This window comes from Carassius carassius, chromosome 7, assembly GCF_963082965.1.
Source record: "Carassius carassius chromosome 7, fCarCar2.1, whole genome shotgun sequence".
NCBI lineage: Eukaryota > Metazoa > Chordata > Actinopteri > Cypriniformes > Cyprinidae > Carassius > Carassius carassius.
In genome coordinates this window covers 4,610,320-4,637,237 of record NC_081761.1, presented here as the reverse complement: position 1 = coordinate 4,637,237, position 26,918 = coordinate 4,610,320, and the positions used below count along the sequence as shown (strand labels likewise).

General features: G+C 35.0%; 1 protein-coding gene across 2 annotated transcripts in view; it reads left to right on the top strand.

Moving 5' to 3' along the window:
* The window catches only part of pard3ba (par-3 family cell polarity regulator beta a), a 164,400-nt gene that overhangs the window by 53,760 nt on the left and 83,722 nt on the right, over positions 1-26,918 (top strand). For both annotated transcript variants that reach the window (XM_059553544.1, XM_059553545.1), the window contains exons 5-11: positions 593-684; positions 9,034-9,120; positions 10,691-10,816; positions 12,616-13,052; positions 16,374-16,513; positions 16,845-16,970; positions 26,022-26,207. In XM_059553544.1, the coding sequence (XP_059409527.1) occupies positions 593-684; positions 9,034-9,120; positions 10,691-10,816; positions 12,616-13,052; positions 16,374-16,513; positions 16,845-16,970; positions 26,022-26,207 (1,194 nt within the window). The remainder of the gene's footprint in view (positions 1-592; positions 685-9,033; positions 9,121-10,690; positions 10,817-12,615; positions 13,053-16,373; positions 16,514-16,844; positions 16,971-26,021; positions 26,208-26,918) is intronic.

Below are 26,918 nucleotides of genomic sequence, written 5' to 3'. Positions count from 1 at the left end.
CTGCTTTCCCTTTTCAGAGCTATTATGTCATTCGACCCTCTCTCCATTAAAGTCTCTGAATCTCTGTGTTGTCGTCCTCATGTGAACAGTGTGCACTCAGTGATGCACATTAACAATAGCCCCCCTGGTTCTGCTGGCCCTGTGGCCCTCAGGAGCATGTGGCCTGGCGGGGGGATAATCGCTTTCTACTCAGATTATCTAGGTCACTTTTTGTGTGTTTTCTGCGTCCCGTGGGGGTCTCATGTGTTTGTGTGTGTGTGCATGTTTGGGTGGAGACCAGGGTGCATTAGACCATCATTAGCGACGGCTCCACGGTGAGGAAAGTGGACTTTCCCTTTTATGGTGCATCATTTTGTTTTTCTTCATCTTTGTTTGTTTTCTTTTCTTTTGCCTTTTATCTGTTTTGATTTTGGTTTCCAGATGAGATAATAACTGCAAGGGAAAGATGGCAAGGACACCGTTATAGTATTTCAGTGCCGAACTGTGTGCACTATTGGCGTCCTGCTCAGTAGGCGGTACTGAAGCGTGATGTGGTTGTTTTGGGTCCCGTAGAGTCACTGAATTCATGGTGAGTGTGTATTTGTGTTGACAGGGTGTCGCTCATGCAACCTCTGTGAAGGGAGGAGCCATGAACAGACCAAAGGTGGACGTCCCAAACTCCAGGACTGCACAAGTCGACTTAAGGTGAGGGAGTTTGTGTATCGTGATTATGTGTAAACACTCAAAAGGAGGGTATGAAATAATAACTGATTATGCTTTGTCAGATTAAGGTTATTGTTTTTTTTGTACTTTATACTTCTCTTTATTTATATTTTGTTATTTTTTAAATAAATAGATATTAACATTTATTAACTACTTTATTTACATTTTAGAAATTTATTTTTAAATATTTGTATCTACTTTTATTTTACACATCTATTTTTCATAGTTGAATTGTTGATTTATCAATTCAATTCTTAAAATTGTAATTTAGTTTGCATACATTTTACTTGTGTCTTCCAAAATATATTGCAATTTAAAAAATAATTAAATGCTGAATTAAATGCTGAATGAAATGTACACTATTTCAACTGTTCTTTCATGTTTAAAAGTAGGCCTGGGTATCAGTTTAGATGTCTCGATTTGATTTTGATTCTGTTTTTTTTTTATTGCATTCAGTGAATATAGTTTTAATACAAATGCTAATCATATTTCTAAAAATATTTACCTTAAACATCAGTTTACTAATGGTGAATCACTCAAAAGAAATTAAGAACCACAGGCCTGTATTTTAAACCTATTATTTTTATTTATTTATTTGTATAGGGTCCTTTTTTTTAAACAATAATAGGGCTTTGTAAAATGTTCTTATTTTTTCTGGTAATAAGATGAAGGACTTAAACATGAATTTAATTTATCCTAATCAAATGAAAATTAAACTCTTTTATATTTTGGCAAACAAAATGCTGCACAACAAAGGTTTACTGTTAAAACTATAAAAGAAAACAATTGTGATTATTCATTACATTTACATTTATTCATTACGCTTTTATCCAAAGCGACTTACAGATGAGGACAGTGGAAGCAATCAAAAACAACAAAAAGTGCAATGATATATAAGTGCTATAACAAGTCTCAGTTAGGTTAACACTGTACACCTAGCATGGGATTTTAAATAATATAATATAAAGAAAACAGATGGAATAAAAAAAGAATAGAGCAAGCTAGTGTTAGAGGTCTTTACACATACACACACACACACACACACACACACACATACAATTGCATAATTAATGAAAAGAAAATAGAATATAAAAAGATTAGAAAGGTAGTTAGATTTTTTTAAAGAATAGAATTAGAATAGTGAGTGTTAAAGTAAGAGGGTCAAATAAAGATGGAAGAGATGGGTTTTAAGCCGATTTTTGAAGATGGCTAAGGACTCAGCTGTCCGGATTGAGTTGGGGAGGTCATTCCACCAGGAGGGAACATTTAATTTAAAAGTCCGTAAAAGTGACTTTGTGCTTCTTTGGGATGGCACAATCAAGCGACATTCACTTGCAGAACGCAAGCTTCTAGAGGGCACATAAGTCTGAAGTAACAAATTTAGGTAAATGGGTGCAGAGCCAGTGGTAGTTTTGTAGGCAAACATCAATGCCTTGAATTTTATAAGAGCAGCTATTGGAAGCCAGTGCAAATTGATAAACAGAGGTGTGACATGTATTCTTTTTGGCTCATTAAAAATTTATCTTGCTGCCGCGTTCTGAATTAATTTGTAAAGGTTTGATAGAATTGGCTGGAAGACCGGCCAAGAGGGCATTGCAATAGTCCAGCCTGGACAGAACAAGAGCTTGAACAAGGAGTTTTGCAGCATGTTCCGAAAGAAAGGGCTTGATCTTCTTGATGTTGAATAAAGCAAATCTGCAGGATCTGACAGTTTTAGCAATGTGGTCTGAGAAAGTCAGCTGATCATCAATCATAACTCCAAGGCTTCTAGCTGTTTTTGAAGGAGTTATGGTTGATGTGCCTAACTTGATGGTGAAATTGTGATGAAACGATGGGTTTGCTGGAATCACAAGCAGTTCTGTCTTGGCAAGGTTGAGTTGAAGGTGATTGTCCATCATCCAGGAAGAAATGTCTGTTAGACAAGCTGAGATGTGAATAGCTACTGTCGGATCATCAGGATGGAATGAGAGGTAGAGTTGAGTGTCATCAGCATAGTAGTGGTATGAAAAGCCATGTTTCTGAATGACAGAACCTAATGATGCCATGTAGACAGAGAAGAGAAGTGGTCCAAGAACTGAGCCCTGAGGCACCCCAGTAGTTACAGTAGATGTTGTGACTTGGAGACCTCACCTCTCCAAGATACTTTGAAGGACCTATCTGATAGGTAAGACTCAAACCATTGAAGTGTGGTTCCTGAGATGCCTTTTGTCAGTAGCGTTGATAGGAGGATCTGGTGGTTAACCGTGTCAAAAGCAGCGGACAGATCAACCAGGATAAGTACTGAAGATTTGTATTCTGCTCTTGCCAGTCTTAGAGCTTCAACAACTGAGAGCAAGGCAGTCTCAGTTTAATGTCCACTTCTGAAGCCAGATTGGTTGCTGTCAAGGAGGTTGTTATGTGTGAGAAATGTAGAGACTTGGTTGAACACAGCTCGTTCGAGTTTTTTTGCAATGAAAGGAAGAAGGGAAACTGGTCTGTAGTTCTCTAAAAGAGATGGATTGAGGTTGGGTTTTTTAAGTAGTGGAGTTATACGTGCCTGTCTAAATGATGAGGGAAAAACACCAGTGTGGAGGGATGTGTTGATGATGTAAGTGAGTGCAGGTACAACTGCAGGAGAAATGGCTTGAAGGAGATGAGATGGAATAGGATCAAGCGGGCAAGTAGTAGGGTGATTAGAAAGGATGAGTTTTGAGACTTCTGCCTCAGAGAGTGAAGAGAAGGATGTAAATGAGTGTAAGTTTGCTGGTGATATGAGTTTGACTGATTGTGGTGTGGAAAATTGTGCACTAATGTGTTTAATTTTATTAATGAAAAACGTTGCAAAGTCGTCAGCTATTAGAGATGAAGCAGGAGGGGGAGGAGGAGGACAAAGAAGTGAGGAAAATGTTTTAAAAAGCATGCGAGAGTTAGACGAATTGTTAATTTTATTTGGGAGTATGTCATTTTAGCAGTGGAGACATTAGCAGAGAAAGAAGATAGGAGTGACTGATACATATTAAGGTCAGTAGTATTTCTGGATTTGCGATTTCCTTTCAGCAGCTCTAAGCTTAGAACAGTGTTCGCGTAGAACATCAGATAACCAAGGGGCCGAAGGGGTGTTACGGGCTGGCCTGGAGGATAAGGGGCAAACAGTGTCTAAACAAGATGTAAGAGTGGAGCAGAAAGTATCAGTAGCACTGTTAGCATCCAAAGATGCAAACAGTTTAGGGGAAGGAAGTGAAGATGAAACCATTGCAGAAAGCCGTGAGGGTGAAAGTGTGCATAGGTTACGTCGAAAGATGACATGTGGAGGGGTAAGTGAAGTGTCAGGGACCATGTTGAGGTTAAGAGTGAGGAGGAAGTGATCCGACGTGTGCAGTGGAGTAACCAGAACATGATCAGTAGAGCAGTGTCGTGTATAAATAAGGTCCAGTTGGTGGCCTGATTTGTGAGTAGCAGTAGTTGACACTCGGTTGAGATCAAAAGAGGCAAGCAGAGTGTGGAAATCAGCATACAGAGGTTTATCTAGATGGATGTTGAAATCTCCAAGCATAACTAGGGGAGTACCATCCTCAGAAAAGGTTGAGAGCAACACATCTAATTCATCCAAAAAGTTACCCAGTGGTCCTGGGGGTCGATAGACCACTACAAAATGTATTTTAAAAGGGTAGGTAACAGTAACTGAATGAGATTCAAAGCAGCTGTTAATACCCAAAGATGGTAAAGGATTAAACTTCCAATCATTAGAGATGAGCAGACCAGTACCTCCACCTCTTCCAGTCAAACGGGGGGAGTGGGAAAATGAGAAATTATTTGATTAAAATAAATTACTGAAATAAATTATTTTATTTCTTAATTTAAAATTTAAGAAATTATTATTCCTTTCAAAATAAAGATTTATTAATATGTATTTGCAGTAGTAGCATTGAGTCTTAAGAATGCTAAATAGTAATATATTCTGCTGTTTCTTAAAGTTAAACGAAACTTTTATTTTGACAGGTTGCCATGAGGAACTTGCAACTACTGTGTATGTGATAATGATGGTCGTTTTCTCAAATGAAATGGTAAAATGCTAATGAAGTGACTCTCAGAGCAGCTGGATATATTCTTTATTCATATATTCATAGTGAGACGACAGAGGCTGAAAACACAGCGAGCATCGTCCACGCTTTAGTAAGTGTGAACGTTAGTAAACAAAACATTGCGGAGTACCATTCATTCATTGATTGCGGAAATAATGGCGCCTTATGCGTGATATCAAATGCTTCCACAGATTTATAGTATTCCTATAGCATTTCACTTGAGCATTGCAAATGACGCCATGATGAATGACAGGCTTTATGTTGTAATATCGCGCAAGGTAAATAAGAGGTTGCCATCTAGTGGAGAAGAGTAATGATCAGATCCACGTTAATCAGATCTTGTTTTAAATGTGTGCTGAAATAAATACTGGAAAATGGAGAATCGATATGGAATCAACGTCATAAAAATAACTATTAATCGAAGAATCCGTTTTTTTGCCCAGCCCCATTTAAAAGGCAGACTTAATGTCACGTGCTTAAACAAGCTTTTTAAAGTTTATCTAGAAGCAGCTTTTCCTATTGAAATTCTTTTCAAGCTGGAAAAATGGAAACGGCAGAACTGATCTTAGCCTGGAAGGTTTGGCTCATTTGAGCATTGTGATTTTCAGTAGATGATTTCACACTGAGAGCTTGTGTGTATATTGAAGTTGCCATAATCACGGGACGGGAGACGTACATACGTCACGTTTTCTCCATTCGTTCCTCTTATCACAGGTCATGTGACCTCATCTCTTCTCCCTGAGAGAGGGATGAAGTTTATCTCTTGCCTCTCTTCACCGCTTCTGTCAATCAGCATTACTGATGCACACACACACTTTTACAGCTCATTAAACATTGAAGTGGTCTACAGTACTGCATCACCTTAACTGAAGCCCCTGAGGTCCATCTGGGATTCAATCAGGTTTGAATAAGAGTGCTTATGTAAGTTCTCTCCATTCTCTGAGATAAAATCACTTCCAATTCCTACTATATAGTTATTATTACATTTTTTAGGTCTAGTCTTCATACAAATGTCATTTTCTTCAGCTGGACAAGTTGGGTAGATGCTGTGTGTGAAGTTAGATAAGATGCCATTTAATTTGACACAAATAAAAATGAAGCTTTGAGGGAGTAGTAGAGCATTCAAGTTGACTGTTCAGACAACAAATATAGAAATATGTCTCTTCACAAATTTCCAGTGGACAGAAACTGTGTACTTTGGTGCCTCAGTCACGGCATCAGTTTTAATACAATTATTTATTTACTTTTTATTTACACATGATATTACCAAAGCAAAAATATAAATAACAGTGACAGAAATTTGTCTCTGGCTATATTTCAGATGCCTCATTCAGGTGTACATTTATAGGAGTTTTTACTTTTATCATCCATTTGGTAAATATTGTGTAATAAGTATGTAATATGAGTTTGTTTAAATGTAAGAAAATGTAATGGCAGACAACTTGGAAAACACCACGAAATAAATGAATTACATTAAACTACAATAAGCTAAAGTAAAATAGTGACAAAGTAAATAGTAACATATGAATATTATTATTATATATATATATATATATATATATATATATATATATATATATATATATATGAATATTATATATATATATATATATATATATATATATATATATATATATATATATATATATATATATATATATATATATATATATATATATATATATATATATATATATATAACAAAGTAACAAAAATTAATAAATAAAAGATAAATGGTTTATTTATATATATATATATATATATATAACCAGTTTTTTTTTTTTTTTTTACAGTGGCCTTCAGGTCATCTGCATTTTTTGGTCTCTTGTTTCTCATTTTCCTCTTGACAATAGCCCATAGATTCTCTCTGGGGTTCAGGTCTGGTGAGTTTGCTGGCCAGTCAAACACACCAACACCATGGTCATTTAACCAACTTTTGGTGCTTTTGGCAGTGTGGGCAGGTGCCAAATCCTGCTGGAAAATGAAATCAGCATCTTCAAAAAGCTGGTTAGCAGTAGGGCTGGACCACAATATTTGATTATTCGAATATTCGTTGGGTGGGATAGCATTTGATTTTAAATTTTGAGATTCAAATAATTTTATTTTATTTTTTGGAATACCTGGCATCGCGCGAAACGGCCTTCATTCGCGTTTGAAAAAAGCCTTTTTTTATTAAATTACTTTTTAAAGAAATTTTTATTTTATTTCGGGCATTTGACCTGATCGGGCCGAATGGTTCTAAGGACTGTCAGGTACGGTTACAGTTGTATTTCTACGTGAGTATGGTACAGTGCAGCAGGATTACAAATTATGACAAAATACCAGTTTCGACAATAATTTAGGTAAACAAAGTCAGTTATGTCTCAAGTGAAAGAAAACAGCTGAGAAAGAAATGGGATGTATATCATTATATGGGATCCATGCATCAGGTCTTAAAATGGACAGCGGCCTATAAATACTGCTGCTGTCATTAATGATCATCAAACAAATATAAAAGTAAATAAAATGAAAAATTCATAAGATTAAAAAAAAACAAAAAACATAAATATGAAATAGCAAGACATTAGTTGCATAGACAACTGGTATGAGACTAGAAAGTATTTCATGAAGTATTTTTCTCTTTTATCTTGAAATTGATCACCGAGAGAGTTTTTTCCGGCGCACACAAACACTCTCTCTGTGTGTCGTGCTGTTGTGGTGTGTGAGCAGTAATAAGCTCTGTATCTGTCTGATGAGCTGCTGCCAGTCTCAGTTTTTATTCATGTAAATTCATGGACGCTCTGCGCCACACTGGGCACATGCAAATTGGCAGAGGGGTTTTTATTTTGGGAGAGATGCAAATGTGGGAGAGGTTTTATTTTTGTGGTGATGAACTCTGCAGATCAAGCCGTGCAGAAGAATGCCTGATCTCACTAGCTGGTTGAGTTTGTTTGTGTGTGTTGCTAGTTTGTGATATCATTTACCAGATGTGGCAGCGCTTCATAATGTCACATTGACATTAATCTGTAACTAGACCATCAGAAAGTCACATGGAAGGTTATTTTTTTGCCCACTTACAGGAATGCTCTGTCTGACAGGTATTAACAAATCTTATTCTTTTCAATGTTAGTATTTATAGATAAAGATCTATCTATCTAGATGAAATACAGTAAGTAAAAACATTAAAAGAAAAACGTTTTGGTTTGTAAAGTGTGATTTGTCTAGCTTGTCTCAATCTTCCAGAAAACAGATTTTTTATTTTTATTTTTTTTTTCTGACAAAGATTGAGGACCCCTCTCTCTCTCTCTCTCTCTCTCTGTCATCTCCTCCTCTCCTCCGTTCTGTCTTTATTGTGTAGAGAGATGCAGGTAGGCACCTTTGCCTTCGGCTCTCATCTCAGACACACTGAATGGCAGTGACTCTGCTGGCTTTCGGCTCATTTGTTTGGTCATTAATGTTGTCCCACAGGACATAAACAGCAAATGGATTTGCAGTGTGTGTTGACAAGAGTACAAAGTAGCTGGTGAATACTTTAGCTTTTGTGTGTGGGTTTGTGATTTAAATGTACTGACTGCTGTAGGCCAGAAACATTCCCTACATAAGTACACGGATGCAGATGCTGGTTTAATGCATTGCAAACATGTGTTTCATTTACTTGAATGCATTTCTGTGACAGTATCAAACATCAAGTATGAGAGTAAATGCTCAAAATGCTTGTCATTAAACTGAAAAAACTGATTTTGGTTTAGTTCGTTTTTTTTTTTTATATTATAATTTAAATGTTTTAATTTGTCTGCACTTTTGTTTGTGCGTTTATTTAGTTTGCGTTTATGAGTTTGTGTATTTATTTATTTATTTACCCACTTGAAATATTTATTTTAGTTTAGTTCTTTTAAATTATTATTAATATTATTATTTTTATTATTTCTTTAATTTTGTCCTTTTTAATTTTCACATTTTTCTCGCGTATCCTATGTGTATTTGTTTGTGTTTCAAGTGTAAGGTCAGAGAGTGTGAGTGAACACAATAGCGTAACACACACTTGGAGAGCTCTAGAAAATGATGCAGGTGACAGGAGGAGCACTCCATTGATATCGAAGACAGTTCCCACCGTAATGGTTTTTTGGCTTGTCATTTTGACGTGTGACTGTTGTTCTGCTAATGTAATTGCGTTACGCTGAAAGTTTCCACTTCCAAAATATATTTTTCAGTTTGTGGAAGTCGTTTTCCTTTTTTTCTGACAAGAAAAATGCAACCAACCACCGTGACTGTTGTTGTCTTCTTACTGCAGAAGCCTCACGCGGACGGTGAAGATTTCTGGAGACCCCGGGCCTCTGGGCATTAAAGTCATATCATACTGTTCCTCACTGAGTGGAAGGTAAAACACACACACACACACACACACACACACACACACACACACACACACACACACACACACACACACACACACACACACACACACACAGAGATTTATGGTATCTTTACACACTTGCATGATAATGAGATGCACCATACAAATTCTGCTGTTGGATTCTCAAGTACTAACTTTTAGTTTATAGACTTCGTTGTTTAGAAAAAAAAAAAACCGTTTATAAATCTGACAATCTAACAGCGTGAGTTTAAAGGGATCATTCACCAAAAAATGTAAATTAATTTAGTATTTTATGTCAGTATCTGCCATTATGTGACCAGATGATCAGTACATGTAATTTACCGTAATTAAATTGGGCTTTTTTATGTTTGAGTCTTTGATTTGATTTGTATAATTGGTTATTTAGTTAGCTTGTCTAATTTACTATAATGAATTAAATTTGAACTGAATTTAATAGTTTTTCTATGATTTATTGTATTTTTCAGCATGGGCCTTTACATAAAACAAGCTATCTAGGTTACAAACACTATCTAGTGCATGCGTCCATTACTTAGTAGTTTCACTTTCATAGTATCAAAGTTATTAGTCAACAGTGTCCACTCACACACTTACAGGAAGTAGCTAGGAGAATGGCTCTTTCAGACTGGATGAACAGGTCAAATGTTAAGTGCTCAGGGCAAGGACACACACGTGCTGCATGACAGGAAGTCCTCCCTTGGTGGACACTGACATGCTTCCTGTGGTTGTTCTTCCTGTTCCTGTGCGCCCTGTTGAGCTCCGGATGGAAACAGAGCCTCTCTCTGTAGGTGGCCTGGTGAACTACTCTTTAGGGTGTGTAAGTCTCAAAGGAAAACCCTAAAAGCTTAAAGGAAGTAACAGCAAATGAAATCCTGTGTTTAGTTCATTTTCCCACTAATCACAAAATTGATCATTGAAAGGGTTGTCTGGAAAGATCTGTTCTCAAAAAAGGAAGATGCTGATTTCTGCTATTTTGAGAGTTCAGAAAAAGTTTCTAAATTACGTCTGATTTTTTAAATTAAAATTGTTATAAATTGTTATAAAAAAGCATTTTTTATATTTATATTATTTCCATTTTCTATATACTTCACATACTTTTATCATATCCCTTTTTACTGTTTCCCACCTTTATTTATTTATTTTCCTACACCTTATAATAAATTCTGGACATATGTACATACATACCTCCACTTTTAAATCCGCCAATATTTTTTATTTCATTAATTTATTTCCCCAAACTTTGCTTATAATAAGTGCTGGACATATCTCCTTACACATCTCCATTTTTTTATCATTATAACTGAAATATTTGATTTGATTTTACTCTATTTTTTTTATTTTAGATCATTGACATAACCTCCCACTGCATACTGCATCTGTCAGAACAAGCGAACCACTAGTTCCACCATCATTTTATTTATTGTACTAACAAAACTACAGAGATTTTGCACAAGTCATTTTCAGTTGTAATTCAGCTACTTATGTCAAATTATCTTTAGTTATTTTTTGAATGCCTTTCTCTGTCTCAAAGCTCTTTTTTTGGCTGTTTCATCAGGACTCTGGGTCTAAATATCCGAGTGATTGAGAAGAACAGCCGCTCTGAACGCGAGGGGATCTTTGAAGAGGACGAGTGCATCGTGCAGATCAATGACACGGAGTTAATAGACAAGTCCTTTACTCAGTGAGTGTCTGACTCTTTCATCCGTCACACTTTCATTGTTGTCATGTCGATTACTAATCATCTGCCCGCTCTCTTTCTCTCCACTTCATTCTCTTCTGTCATTATCCATCTTTTGTGTTGTTTTTGCTTTCATGCGACTGTTCTCTGTCCTGGTCGCTCGTAGCGTGCAAACACAATCGCCCCGAACCTTTTTGTCCTCCTTGTTATCTATCACTCTATCCATCCTCTCTCATTTTCCTCACCTTCTTGCAGAGTTTCAGTGCTATAGCTTTAACACAGCAAAAGAGAATGGGTTTCTCTTGCCATGAGTGTGGAATTGCCCTATTAAGTGGCATCGGCAGTATCGGACAGCCTTCAGAAGAGCGTCAGATTAAACGAAGTGGCACTATTAGAGGAAAAGTTAGAGAAATGGCTAGGAGAGTTAAAGGTTTTGAAGTAGTAAAGAAAAAAAGACTTCAATCAAGCAGGTCAATTTTACATCTCCAGCGGTGTGCTGAACTGAAGTTTGCTTTAAAGCAAAAGTTTGCACATTTAACACTACGTGATTTAATCATTCACTTTTAGTATAGTTGGCCATTCATTTTGTGCTTGTACTTGTTGATAACTGTTTGAAAATGTTAAAAAAATGGATGTTTCAGAATCTTAAGTTAATTAAATTAGTCACCGTTTTCACGTTTAGAAATTAAATTAAATTAGGCATCTTTCCTGCCTAAAATCTATTCAGTTTTTAATATTAAAGATTTTTTTCCATATTAAAGCATCACTTTTTTTGCTTCTGTAACAGTGATATGATTGATATAGTTATAAAAAAAAAAGTGTTTTGGTGTAAGAATTATTTTGATTATTCGTACTAATAATAAAAAAAGCATTAAAAGCATTAACTTGTGTTGATGTGAGCCTAATTTGTGATTTGCAAACTAAACAAATTTGTGTGTATTGTTGTACAACTGCATCAGAATTTACAGAATCATAAATTTAAAAAAGAGAGATTCAGTTCTAGTGATTTTACTATGGTTGAAGTCGACATATTTCCAGTGAATTTTTTTAAACTGTGTTTTACACCATTAGGAACAAGACACCCAACTGTATTAAAAATCTGTAAAAATTTACTTTACACCCATTGAATTGTGTCAAATGACATCTGCTGTTAGTCATGATATCATTTAATAGGTTTATATAAAATAAAAAGTCTGATTGGATTAGCCAACTCAAGTCATTGTAAAATACGATTTATTCAAATATGGCCACATATCAATTGAACGTCATTAGCGTAGTGCCATATTTAATTTTATGCAAATAACATTGAACCGTGAGGGGCAACTAATCAGAAATTCCTTCTCTTGCTTTGATCTAAAATTTGGCACTTAACCTTTCTAAAATCCATTTAAAATCCAAATTAAAATGACAGTACTTCGCATATATAACAATCTTTGATTATTATGTTGATTGGTACCAATAAACACCATATAGATGGGCAAAAAAAAAGGGTTATTTTATTTGCATAATCAAAAGGGACAAAAAAGGTGAAAAAGTGGGCCCGATTTGTAAAATACAAGCTGAATGAATTTGTTTGTTCAACGTTTTCAAAACATAAATAAAGTGTCAAAATGTATGCTATTCATTTTGCAAATGATTTACAAAATTACTCCATGTTGAAGTCAACATGACATGGAAATTCAGCCTATAGAATTTCCATTTACTTTCCATTTTCTCTCTCTCTCTCTCTCTCTCTCTCTTGAACAACAGTACAAATATGCATTACAGAACAGTGAGACATGTGTTCGTTCTTGATGTTTTAGGTCTCAAGAAGTGTTTAGCCAAGCCATGTCCTCACCCACCATACGTTTGGAGGTGCTTCCTGTCGCCAACAGGCTCCTCTATGAAAAGAGTCTCATTGGGCAGATTTTCAACAGCACCGAACCAATCCCTGCATTCCCTAAAGTCAAGAGTCCTTTCTTGGTTCATAAGCTCACTCCGAGCAATACATCGACGCCGTCTCCAGAGCCTCCTGCATCACAGACTCCACCCCAAAAAGAGGAGGAGCTTCAGCCTGCAAGACACACCCCCATCCAGACAAGTCATCACAGAGCCACGCCTTCTCCTCCAGTCAGTGCATCACCTACCCTGAAAGATGGCAGCGAGAGCCCCGCCCCCAAAAAGATCCCTGCCCTCGCCCCGCTGGTTGATATGATCAGCAAAAAGCCTGGGAAGAAAATGAAGATCGATTTAAAGAAAGGTAAGCTGGTTGTGAAATCAGAACAATACCCATTGAATTAAAAAAGTTTTTAGCTCAAAATTATATCACATTATGCATATAAAATGGGTTGCCAATGTCATTTCATGTTGATTTACAGTTTGAATTGTAGAAACTCTGTTCAGTTGACCAGAAGGTGCCATCATGAGCCCTGCGATTTAACCCATCTTAAAACTGCTGCATAGCAACGTCTCTACTTGTTCTTCTCCCTTTTTTCCTCACCTCTCTGTCTTTATCGCTCCTCTCATGTGATTGACAGCTGCTATTGTTTAAAACTTAAATGTCAGGTGCTCTTCAGGGACTCGAGATTTCATCATTTGCCATCTTTAGTATTCTGAATAGGCCGCTATCCTCTATGACATCTCTACCTCAAGTGTGTGTGAGAGAGAGAGAGAGACAGAGCAATTCTCGGCTTCAGTAATCACACGTGTTCCTTCAGACAAGAGACGAGAGGGAATCACTTTCTTAGCATGATTCTTTTAGCCTCTTTTTTTGTTCTTCTCTTAATGCTTTCCTGGGTCAATCTTATGAAACCTGTCAATAGCTACATTTACATGGACCCTACTAATCCGATCGTAATAGGACCAGAAGCACAATCAGAATAAAAAATCGGATTGAATTGACCAGATCCGACTAAAAGTTTGATCGGATTGTAAGGGGTGGTTTATTCCTTTTGTAATCCGAGCGAGAGGACATGTTAACACTTGATCGGATTGAAAACCGAAACTGGAAAGTACTGCGGATGCGCAGTGACGCAGAAATAGCATAATGACGCATTACGCATGGAACGAGGTGTTCTTCCTGTTGAATAAAGTGTCATAAATAAGTGTCTTGTCATTATAAAACCCCCCTTTCACTCAGCGTATGTGAAGTAGGACATTACCACGTCCCACCAGTCCTTGTTTAAGACTCTCATCAACAGACGACTAGCTTTGGGTGCGGGAAGGGACTCTTTTACACCCTTTTTTTTTTCCAAGTACTGTTAAGCATCTATATATAAGGATATATATATGTATATATATATATATATATATATATATATATATAAGGATATATATATATATATATATATATATATATATATATATATATAAAAGGATATATATATATATATATATATATATAAAAGGATATATATATATATATATATATATATAAAAGGATATATATATATATATATATATATATATATATATATATATATATATATATATATATATATATATATAAGGATATATTGAATATAAATATATTAAATTTTTCTCATGCAAATGTCATTCTTTCATTGTGACATTTCATGACAAATAAGTGTATTTTCCCGAAATGATGGTTAATGTAAGAAAGTATAATTTGCTTTAATGTCCAATATCAGTAGCAGTGCAATAAAATAATAGTATTGTGATAAAGATCCATATTTACATATCTACAGTATTTGGTAGTGAACTGCCTAATGCTAATTTTACAAAAAAAGATAATAATAAATAATAAAATAGTACAAACCAGGTATTACAATTATTTAATTTATTTATAATTTTTTTGTTTGTTTGTTTATGGTAAAAAAAAATTATTATTATCTAAAGTGTTAAGATTCTAACTGGGATATTTTTCTTATATATACGCATTAAATTCTAAATTTTTTTTTTTTAAATTCATTTTAATTTAATAAATATAAACCTAAATTAACGCAGTAAATATAGCAATAAGTATATTTATGTAATGAATATTAAAATAAATATACATATCTATGCAATAAATATACAAATAAACTTAAAATATATGTAATAAATGTAAAATAAATCTAAATTCATATTTATTTTACATTCATTACATAGATTTTGCATTTATTTGTATATTTATTCCATAGATATGTATATTCATATATAGACAAAAGAAATTCTCCCTATAGTGATTTTTGGGTGAAATGTGACCCTGACATGTTGCAATGATATTCGCTCTTCCGTCTTTTTTCGGCTCCCCTTCATCAAGTGCTTCAACTTCCTCTAATCACCTTTTAAGACCACAGCCTTTGTCATTGTTTCTATCACACCTCTTTCACACCATCGCTCTCTCTCTCTCTCTCTCTGTCTCTCTCTCTCCTCATCCTGTATCCTGCTCTCTGCATCTCTAGTCACCTGTAGATGTGTTCACGTGTGAAATTAAAGTGCAGAGCTGTCTAATCCCCGTAAGGAAACATTTATCAGCGTGCAGGGCTGGACACGGAGGTGTTCAAGCCTCTGCAGAGAAACCGACAGCTTAAACACAGGCTATCAGTCCAGAGTGCTTGAAAGCTATCATCAGTGTACCGCTGACCTATTGACCTGATCGTGGATCAGATGAGCTTGATACAGTCTGTAAAGACCTATGAGGGTCATAACAGGCAACTGCTCCTTGTGTGCTATCATTAAATTGAATATATGTGTTCTTGGCATCATTTCTACCATCTTGCTCTTTAGAAATCAGTATCCACTTTTGGAAAACCCATATTCATAGTCTGTCATTTCTAAAGTAGATTCTAAAGCAGATTTTGGTCAAAATAGTGACACTCTAGCCTTTCTGAAATTTACTAATTATAGATGTAGAAAACAATGCTGTAAAATCAGTTCCAAATTGTTTTGAAGAATGCAAAATTTAATTCAAAGATTAGAATTTTGATTCTTAGAAGTATTTTAAAAGAAACTTTCATTGGCGCTTTTTTTTTTCTTTTCTTTTTTTCTTTTTTATGGCATACCTTTAAATTTTAAATCTGGTTTACTGTATTTTTAAAGATTATTGCTAGTGAAACAACAAAACAAAAACTAATTATGTAATTTCAAAGGGCATTCCAAAAACGTAATATCCATTGACATTCACACCTTTGTTGGTGAAATTTTCTCATTGCATGATGAAAATGATCTATTCACTTGTTATGAATAGCACTAAAGTGAAAATCTAGGGCAGTATTCTTTACAGTGACTAGATCTTTAGGTTGTTAGCAAATCTTCAGGACACTGTTGAAGACATTTTTAGTGGAACAATTATGTACTTTTACTATGTCTTAAATATCTCCTATATTTTATTTAACACCTTAGTGAGTGTAACTAGGGGTGAAAATGCAAACCCTTTTTTTGGTGACCTGAACCTTAGAAGAATGATATTTTACATCATACAACGGGGTAAAATATTTTCAGACCTTAGCCTAGCTTCCACACAGCTGAGTATACAACACACTGGTGAAAACGGCAATAGGACCATTTCCGTCTGGTTTTCTGGTTCACTGGGTCATTAAATACATGCTCAATGTTTCTGGCCTTCCTCTGTCTGCAGGTACGGAGGGCCTTGGATTCACCGTGGTAACCAGAGACTCGTCCCTTCATGGTCCAGGACCCATTATGGTCAAGAGCATCCTGCCCCGCGGAGCTGCTGTTAAAGACGGACGGCTCAAGTCTGGAGACCGTATCCTGGAGGTACAGTATTACATGCATCCTGCGCCAATTCACTCACGAGAGCCCAACCTGGAAAATGCAAAATCACTGCTTATTTATAGGACATTAAATTATGCTATTCCTCTCCAGCCAGTCATGCAATTAAAAGGTATTGTTTTAAATGCAATTTAAAGATATTGTTTCAGAAGGCTTAATGCATCCTTGACGTAATTAGGCCAATTGTCTGTCTTGTATTGCACCTGGCCTTGAGATGGAATTAACACTGACATGTTTTCCATCTCGGCACTGTGTAAATTGAAATTTTGCTCTCCGTTTTGACGGTTACAGGAAATAGCTTTCTCTCTTTCGCTAGGTAAATGGAGTGGACATCACGGGACGCACACAAGAGGAGTTGGTGGCTATGCTCCGGAGCACCAAACTGGGAGAAATCGTGTCTCTGGTTGTTGGAAGACAAGAGGAGTTATTGCCCAGAGAGCTGGTAAGACTATTGCCAAACTTCAGAGTGTAGCAGAAATGAACAGTACCTTAAATTATACAGTGGTGGCCAAAATTGTTAGAACACATGGCATATTAAAGAGGTTTCTGTTTTTTTTTTTTGTTTAATTGGCCATTAAAATACCCAGAACTACCTGCGATGGAAGGAATCTGCTGGAACATCGAAAATGATGGACTGGCCCCCTCAAAGTCCAGACCTCCATCCCTTCAAGCTAATTTGGGGCCAGTTGGAAAATAAACTGGACAGATCTATTGTAGGTTTAAAGGAAAGCCTTTGGCTTGAGTTGCAGAAGGCATACGATAACATAAGTGTTAAAGTTCTCAGGAAATATACTGACACTATGCCAGAGAGATGTGCTGCTGTAATTGCTGCAAAAGGTGGACATCACAATTTTTTGAAGTTAAAAGTTGATAAAAACAGTATGACTCGCTTCATCTGATATTTGTTGTACTAGGAAACCATCTGCATGTTTCATGAACATTATGTTTTGGAGGCAAAAAAGGTCAATATTTTCAGATCTGAGGTGTTCTTACAATTTTGGGCACCACTGTGTGTGTGTGTGTGTGTGTGTGTGTGTGTGTGTATGTATGTGTATGTATATATATATATATATATATATATATACACAGTTATATAATTATTAACTTATTTCATTAGTTATACAAAAAAATGTGATTTAGAATATATAAAATGCACTGATCAGTACATCATCTTACATTTCATATAGTTGGCTGTTGACAAATATGATGCTGGGCAACAACTCCATAAATGTAGTTATGGCCAAAAATTCAAGATACTGATGCAAAAATGTCCCTGTATGTGTGTCTCATTATTTATATATATATATATATATATATATATATATATATATATAGATAGATAGATAGATAGATAGATAGATGGATGGATGGATGGATGGATGGATATGTGTGTGTGTGTGTGTGTGTATATATATATATATATATATATATATATATATATATATATAGAGAGAGAGAGAGAGAGAGAGAGAGAGAGAGAGAGAGAGAGAGAGAGAGAGAGAGAGAGAGAGAGAGAGAGAGAGGATATGATATGATATGATATGGCACGAGCTGGGGGAGCAGTAGGCTATTACACGAGTGCTGATTTTGTCCCGAATATCACGAGTTTAAATGTGATTTTATACAACAGTTCAGTAAATAAGAAGTTGATATTGTATTATATTTTAAACACAATATTATGTGGTTTTGCTCAATTTTGCAAAGAATATGTTACAACCCGAATTCCGGAAAAGTTGGGACGTTTTTTAAATTTTAATAAAATGAAAACTAAAAGACTTTCAAATCACATGAGCCAATATTTTATTCACAATAGAACATAGATAACATAGCAAATGTTTAAACTGAGAAAGTTTACAATTTTATGCACAAAATGAGCTCATTTCAATTTTGATTTCTGCTACAGGTCTCAAAATAGTTGGGACGGGGCATGTTTACCATGGTGTAGCATCTCCTTTTCTTTTCAAAACAGTTTGAAGACGTCTGGGCATTGAGGCTATGAGTTGCTGGAGTTTTGCTGTTGGAATTTGGTCCCATTCTTGCCTTATATAGATTTCCAGCTGCTGAAGAGTTCGTGGTCGTCTTTGACGTATTTTTTGTTTAATGATGCGCCAAATGTTCTCTATAGGTGAAAGATCTGGACTGCAGGCAGGCCAGGTTAGCACCCGGACTCTTCTACGACGAAGCCATGCTGTTGTTATAGCTGCAGTATGTGGTTTTGCATTGTCCTGCTGAAATAAACAAGGCCTTCCCTGAAATAGACGTTGTTTGGAGGGAAGCATATGTTGCTCTAAAACCTTTATATACCTTTCAGCATTCACAGAGCCTTCCAAAACATGCAAGCTGCCCATACCGTATGCACTTATGCACCCCCATACCATCAGAGATGCTGGCTTTTGAACTGAACGCTGATAACATGCTGGAAGGTCTCCCTCCTCTTTAGCCCGGAGGACACGGCGTCCGTGATTTCCAACAAGAATGTCAAATTTGGACTCGTCTGACCATAAAACACTATTCCACTTTGAAATAGTCCATTTTAAATGAGCCTTGGCCCACAGGACACGACGGCGCTTCTGGACCATGTTCACATATGGCTTCCTTTTTGCATGATAGAGCTTTAGTTGGCATCTGCTGATGGCACGGCGGATTGTGTTTACCGACAGTGGTTTCTGAAAGTATTCCTGGGCCCATTTAGTAATGTCATTGACACAATCATGCCGATGAGTGATGCAGTGTCGTCTGAGAGCCCGAAGACCACGGGCATCCAATAAAGGTCTCCGGCCTTGTCCCTTATGCACAGAGATTTCTCCAGTTTCTCTGAATCTTTAGATGATGTTATGCACTGTAGATGATGAGATTTGCAAAGCCTTTGCAATTTGACGTTGAGGAACATTGTTTTTAAAGTTTTCCACAATTTTTTTACGCAGTCTTTCACAGATTGGAGAGCCTCTGCCCATCTTTACTTCTGAGAGACTCTGCTTCTCTAAGACAAAGCTTTTATAGCAATCATGTTACAGACCTGATATCAATTAACTTAATTAATCACTAGATGTTCTCCCAGCTGAATCTTTTCAAAACTGCTTGCTTTTTTAGCCATTTGTTGCCCCCGTGCCAACTTTTTTGAGACCTGTAGCAGGCATTAAATTTTAAATGAGCTAATTAAGTGGATAAAAGTGTAACATTTCTCAGTTTAAACATTTGCTACGTTATCTATGTTCTATTGTGAATAAAATATTGGCTCATGTGATTTGAAATTCCTTTAGTTTTCATTTTATTAAAATTTAAAAAACGTCCCAACTTTTCCGGAATTCGGGTTGTATTTGTTGTGTATCTTCAAGCAACTCAGCGGTGTTTAGTTTCTGAATGAATCCATGTTTTGAACGAATCATGTGAATCAATGATTCAAAGGCCCATTGATAAATTTCCCATTTACTTAATTCCTGAATGAATCAGCTGTTTGATCAAATTGTATTAATTACATTAACCGCCACCTGCTGGCAGATAGTTTCTTATTTAGAGTATAATTTAATAATAATAATAATAATAATAATAATAATAATAATAAACATTAAAGGGATAGTTCGCTCAAAGAATCAAAATTCTGGTAGCCCTTTATATATATATATATATATATATATATATATATATATATATATATATATATATATATATATATATATATATATATATAATAATTATTTTACCAATGGATAATAAAATGGGCCAAAAAGTCTCATACTGTAGACATACATTCTATCACTTTTATGGCTATTCAGAAAACCTTACAAAACCCCAGCAGTGCCCTCCTTAATATTGAAAGTGTCGAATCAGCGTGTGACAGGAAGTTGTCCACACGACACAGCGGTTCAACAGGAAGCCTCAGGCCAACGCTGGTCCATCTCCTCTCCCAGCTGTAACACGTGGTCTATTTTCCTTCTAAACATCAGAGCCCCGTTAGAAACCAAACAATGAGTGAAACCGCAATTGTGGCGCCCCTGGGTCTCCCATCACAGGAAGAAAGAACACATCCCTTCATTGTGTCTCTGTCTATCCTCAGTTCATTTGCACTGTAGTGTCTGCTCATCAAAGGCTTTGGGTTTAGACTGGTCACCTACACACGCATGTATGTGCCTGTGTTATGTGAGGGCTGCCAAACAATTCATAATCCTTGTTACAAATAGTCATTTCTTCCATGCATTACTTCCTCAATGAGGTTTTTGATGTCTAAGATTGTACAAATCAGGCCAGACCTTCTCTATTCATCAAATTCCCTAGAACCTTATATATAATATTACTATTGTTATTTTATATTTTAATTTAATTTTATTATATATATATATATATATATATATATATATATATATATATATATATATATATATATATATTGAATTTGAAAAAGAAATAGAAGTAGTGTTATATTAATTTTTATAAGTATGAATATAAATTTATATATATATATTTGTTTATTTTTTATATATATATATATATTGTTTTTTATTACATGAAACATTGTTACATTGCAAAATGAAAACTTTTGCGTGGGTAAATTTTGGGTTTATTGATGAATTTAGCCTTTTTGTACTTTGTTAAATCTTTGCTGTCCCAGATCTGTTCAAGAAGAGCAGCTGTATGTCATTGACACTGACTATTATTGGACCATTAATTCTCGTCAGGCACACAAAAAAAATAAAAATAAAGACCTGCACTGCAGTATCTATTCACAGAGAAAAACCTCCTCCATTTTTCCACCCTATTCAAATTCAAAGTGGGTAAGCTGTGCCACTGCTTAGCTAGGGTATATTACAGCAGAAATGCGACGGCAGGCAAAAAGAAAAATGACACACTCGGGAGAAATATTTTTCAGAGAATGGAAGACTATGAAAAGATATAATGACAGTGTTGAGTAGATTTCACCATCTGCCTTTTTAGAGGATATGAGTGTGTGAGTGTGTGTGTGTGTGTGTATTTATATTTCATTCCAACCAATGAATGTATCCAAACCTGAAATACCCTCCATAAACACCCACCTTCATACAGTATTCAGACACTGACACTGTCAACACCAAATACACCATCTTGATTCCCAAAGGCAGATTTGGCTAATGATCTTTTTTGATCTTATCTTTTATAAGAGTCTGCTAGATTCCAGCAGATCTTTGCACAGGAAACTAGCTTGCTAACTTGCACCATAAATGTCCATCCTGTTAGAAGCTACATGGTGTCCTTCTGTGTGATGGATCGGTCTGCGTGATTCGTGTTTAGAGATCGTTGACAGAGTTAAAGTCTTGTTTTTCGGACTAAAACCCTTTGGGATCTGGTCACGGTGACTGGACATCCTGGATGTGTGAAAGATGGTGTCGACGAAACGTCCGGCCCTGCTGGAAAATCCAGCTAAAACCATCTTACCATGTTTAGCTGGTTTCTAACTGGCACAGGATAGTCTTTAACTGGTTCAAGCTGATCTAGACCACTTGAAGTACTGGAAAGAAAACTGTGGCACATGCCCAAAAAACATGGCTATTATTTTTATTATTATCATTTTGTTTTACTAGATTATTAGCCAATGAGGCGAACAAGAAAATAATAAAATTATTTAAATATAGATGTAAATGTATACTAATAGGAATGCATATTCGTATTATTGGATATCAATATGAAAAGGTAATATTAATGAATATAATTAATTGATAAACTGCTGGTGGATTCACATTTTTTTTTTTTTTATTAATGTGTAGAAATTAGTTTTCAATGATCAGACAAATGCAAGAATCTGTGGGCTTGTCGTGTAAATGTATATTAATGAGATTGCTTTGGCAAACTGTAAATGTCTAAATATCGCCATTGCATTAAAGCTAAGCCGACTGGATTTGGCATCAATTTGTCATGTTTTGTTAGGGGAAAATGAATGCGGTAGGTGGAATTAATGTCTGTAGCAACATATTAATTATACCTGATAGCCAGTAGCAATAAATCAGGCAAACATCAAATTAAATTTATATATATTTGTGCCCACTAGACATGCTTTTAGATCTTTCCAACATGCACAGCAAAAATGTATTTAATATGTATTAAATATAATAATAAAATGATCACTCTTTAATATCACCACTGTAATGTGATATTTCACAGGACGTTTGCTGTAGAAGCCGAATATGTATTTTTTTATCCAATTTACAATCCTAATGTTTACTCTGAAGGATCTGTAGAGTTTGCTGTTTGATTCGGACAGGTTTTCTGTGAGGCTGGAGGGGTTAGACAGCACATTGCACACTGATGTACTCTCAGGAAGAGAGGTCGGTCACAGGGCCGGTGGAGCATTTAGATGTCCTTGAGATGGTCTTAATAATAATTCCTCTTCCTACACACAGGATGTGTTCTGCTTTGTCATGACCCATTTAATTATATTTGTTATTTGGGTCACAGCCACTTCTTTCCAAACCCAGTGGACTTTTTTTAAAAAGCTGTGCGTAATATAAAAACTGTTGATGCTTTTGTGTAATAGCAAACGGCCTTCTGACATCAATTCTAATTTAGTTCAGTATCTGGGTTAAGGTGCATTGACTTCTAGCCAGGGGCATCAAAACACATTTCCCGTGCATTATTTTTGTGTAAATGACACAAAGACTTCCTCTCAAAATGCTGTGTGAATCACATTGCATTTTCTCTATTAGTGTGGCAAATTGATTCAAGTTTGGGTTTCGCGTTGCGGTTATTCTTTGTGAATTTGGTAAGGTATTATAGGACTGCTTTCAGAAGAAGAAGATATTTGTTGCTCAAATATTATGAAATGGAAAGTGTTCAGGATAACAATGTTATGTTTCATTGAAGTGTCAGTTTTGGCTGTATTTCCACCACTAAATAAAATTAAAGGTAATTGCGAATTTACATCTCAAGATTCTGACTTTATAATACGCAATTGTGGGAATTAAGATATAAACTCGCAATTGAATCAGAATTATATCATGAATCTCGGAATTGTGAGTTTACATTGAGATTATTATTTTTTTTTTGACAGTGACAGAAATTGGCTTCCCTATGTATTTTTTAATATAATGTCATTATTATTATTATTAATATTAATATTGATAACATTTATTAATGTTAATATTATTAGTTAATATGAATTGGTATTATCTCTGATTTTAGTATGTCCCAGTAGTATATTTTATCCTATATTCATATTATTTATTAGCGTTGATTTTAATAATGTTAATCCTATTAGGTATTAATTTTGATAACTATTAATAAATTTATTATTTATTTATTTATTATTATTGATTTATTTATTTATTATTATTTATTTATTATTATTATTATTATTATTATTATTATTTGTAGAAGAAAAATAAGAAATAATAATAATTTTAGTCACTGTTAATATTAATTATGCATTGTTATAGCGCACAAGTAGTATTAATGTTATTTATTAATATTACTTGAATAATATTTATTAATATTGTTTATTTATATTATCAATTGATCAATATTAAATGCTCTTTATACTGAAATAATTCCTATTATTGTAAGAAGTTATGTCCAATTAATGTTATTTCTTAGTAATATAAGTTAATAATAACGTATTAATACTTTTCAGTTGATAATGATATTAATAAGTGATATGAATATTAATAAAATATATTCATATTTATATTATTTAATCGTAATGTTAATTGTTATTCATATAGATCTTAATTGCTATTTCTATAATATCTAACCTATTAATATTAGGTATAATGTTTTGATGTCATCAATAATGATAATAATAATTGCAGTTAATATTAATGATGATTACTAAATCTAATATTTTATCTATCAAGTCAAAGCTGTTATCTTTATCCACATATTCCTGCCGTGGATTCTAGTTAACTTTCCAGTACCACTGAACTTTTACTCATGTACTTTAGTTAAAGCAGTCTATAGAATTGTGTCTATGAGAGCATATGAGTGTGAGTTTGCCCTCAGGGGGTCTTCATGTGAAGTCTGGGCCTGGAGTGTTGATAGGACCACCCAGAGCGGCATCTCAGACAATCTGATATTCTCGCTGGGACCAAAGTTTGACCTCCCTTACAAACAGGCCTTTTATTGTGCGCTAAGACTCTGATTTGTCGTCCGCCTCAGGCCATGTACGACACATTATCATCAGTAAGAGGATGCGCTAAAAGGACTACTTGAAGCTTTGCCCCATTGGCCCTCCTATTTTTCATCGTTAGCTCTTGCTTAATGCTTTTTGCCCAACTTTGTGTTCTTACAAAGTCATTTTTGTTTCTTTTACTTCCTGGCCCATTTCCACAGGAGCTTACCAACAGGCTTAATGCTGTTGCTTAATGTGGTTTCCAGAACGATGTTAGTCACGTTTAGCCATCGCACTTTGTTCTAGGCTATTCTGCCATGTTTTATTGATGCGATAGTGGCGAGAAGAAGGAAAGGATGTGGAGAAAAGGTCAAAGACCATGGCACTGACACCCTTGGTCTCTTTGATATGATGTTTTGGGGCCAAAGCAAGCAAAAAGAGAAGTGAAATGTGTGGGTGTGTGTGCGTAAGTGTGCTCAATAATGAGTTATTAGTCTTAAATGATGTCGTTCCCCAACCCCCATAAGCTTATTATGTTTCCTTTTGATCTAGCACGTTCTCATGATCTCACTCTTTCACGTTCAAATCAAATGACCCCCAACGTGTTTTCCTGCCTCTCCATTAGACGTGCATTCATTCTGTCCTAACCCTGCTTTATATATTCATCCATCATTATTCCTTCCTCATCCACTCAGTACATCTGGCTTTATTTGAACTGGGATCCATCTCTAAAATATCTCTTAAGTTTTTATTCATCAAAACTTCCTGAAAATAATCATCCGTTTCCACAAAAAAATATGAAGCAACTGTTTTCAACATCAGTAATAGTAAGAAGTGTTTCTTGAGCAGCAAATCAGTATATTAGAATGATTTCTGAAGGATCATGTGACACTGACGACTGGAGTAATGATGCTGAAAATTCAGCTTTGAATCAAAGGAATACATTACATTTGAACTATATTAATATAGAAAGCGGTTATTTGAAATTGTAATAATATTTCGGTTTTTACTGTATTTTTGATCACATAAATGCAGCCTTTCTGAGCCTAAGCGAGTTCTTTCAAAAACATAAAAACATCTAACTGACCCCTAAACTCTTAAAGGTAAGCTAATATTCATTCATCTCAAGATTTAGATGAAAATCAATTCATCCATTATCTTATTGGATTGCTCCAGGTTCAATAAACGTTAAACTTTATCGAGCATCTGTGACATACTGTCAATTACCTCTAACAATAATTTCCACTCTTCTTGTAGTTTGCAATTGCAAGCAAAAATGACACTTGTAGTAATCCAGTTGTAGGTAGTAGGGTAAGATGTTGAACTGGGATAAATGCTAAGATTCACATGATTTTGAAAGTCAACGGAGATACAGATCTATGTGTGTGTGTGTGTGTGTGTGTGTATGTGTGTTATTTGCAGAAAGGAGAGCCATCAGGTCTGCAGCTTTCGGAGGACGGGCGAGAGCAGCTGATGTTTGAAGTTCCTTTGAGTGACTCCGGCTCAGCTGGTCTGGGGGTCAGTCTGAAGGGTAATAAGTCCCGTGAGACCGGAGAAGACCTGGGCATCTTCATCAAGTCCATCATCCACGGCGGCGCCGCACACAAGGTAAAGAGCATCCCATTCACACAGCGTCCGTTCATCTGTGAGCTCCAATCATAAAAGTCACTCCAATCCTGCGTATTTCTTTACAGAATGGCATACAGGTGTAATTTATCCCTGAAAACTAATAAAAAACTAATAAAAACTATACACTATTATAAATATTATATACTGTTTTTCAGAATAAGTTATTTTACCTTTAAAACCTTAAAACTGAATACATATACTATTATAAATATATAAATATAATATGGTTCAAGACACAATGTTTATGCAGTTGGTTAAAAAATACATAAAGAATAGTATATGTAAAATTTTTTATTATTTATATACTATTCTAGTATTTATTAATACTTTAAAGGAGCCTTAATTTTTCCATTCTCAATTGTTAATTTAATTTTAATTAAACTAGTTTGTTATTTTGTAAAGTGCTTTTGGTTTTAAATATTTTCCGCTTTCATTTCATTGTCATTCAGTTCCTTTTTATTTCAATATAGTTTAACTAACTAAACTAAAATAAAACTCGTTTTATTTTGGTTAGTTGTGACCTAAATTATTTTATTGTATTTTACAATAAAAAAATAAAAATGAACAGTTTGATTAGTTTTAGTTGATAACAACACTGAAAAAAATATCATGTTATTTTATGTTAGCTATTGCATTAACTCATTTAAGCTTATTGGTTAACATAATATGAATAAGACATTACATTACAAC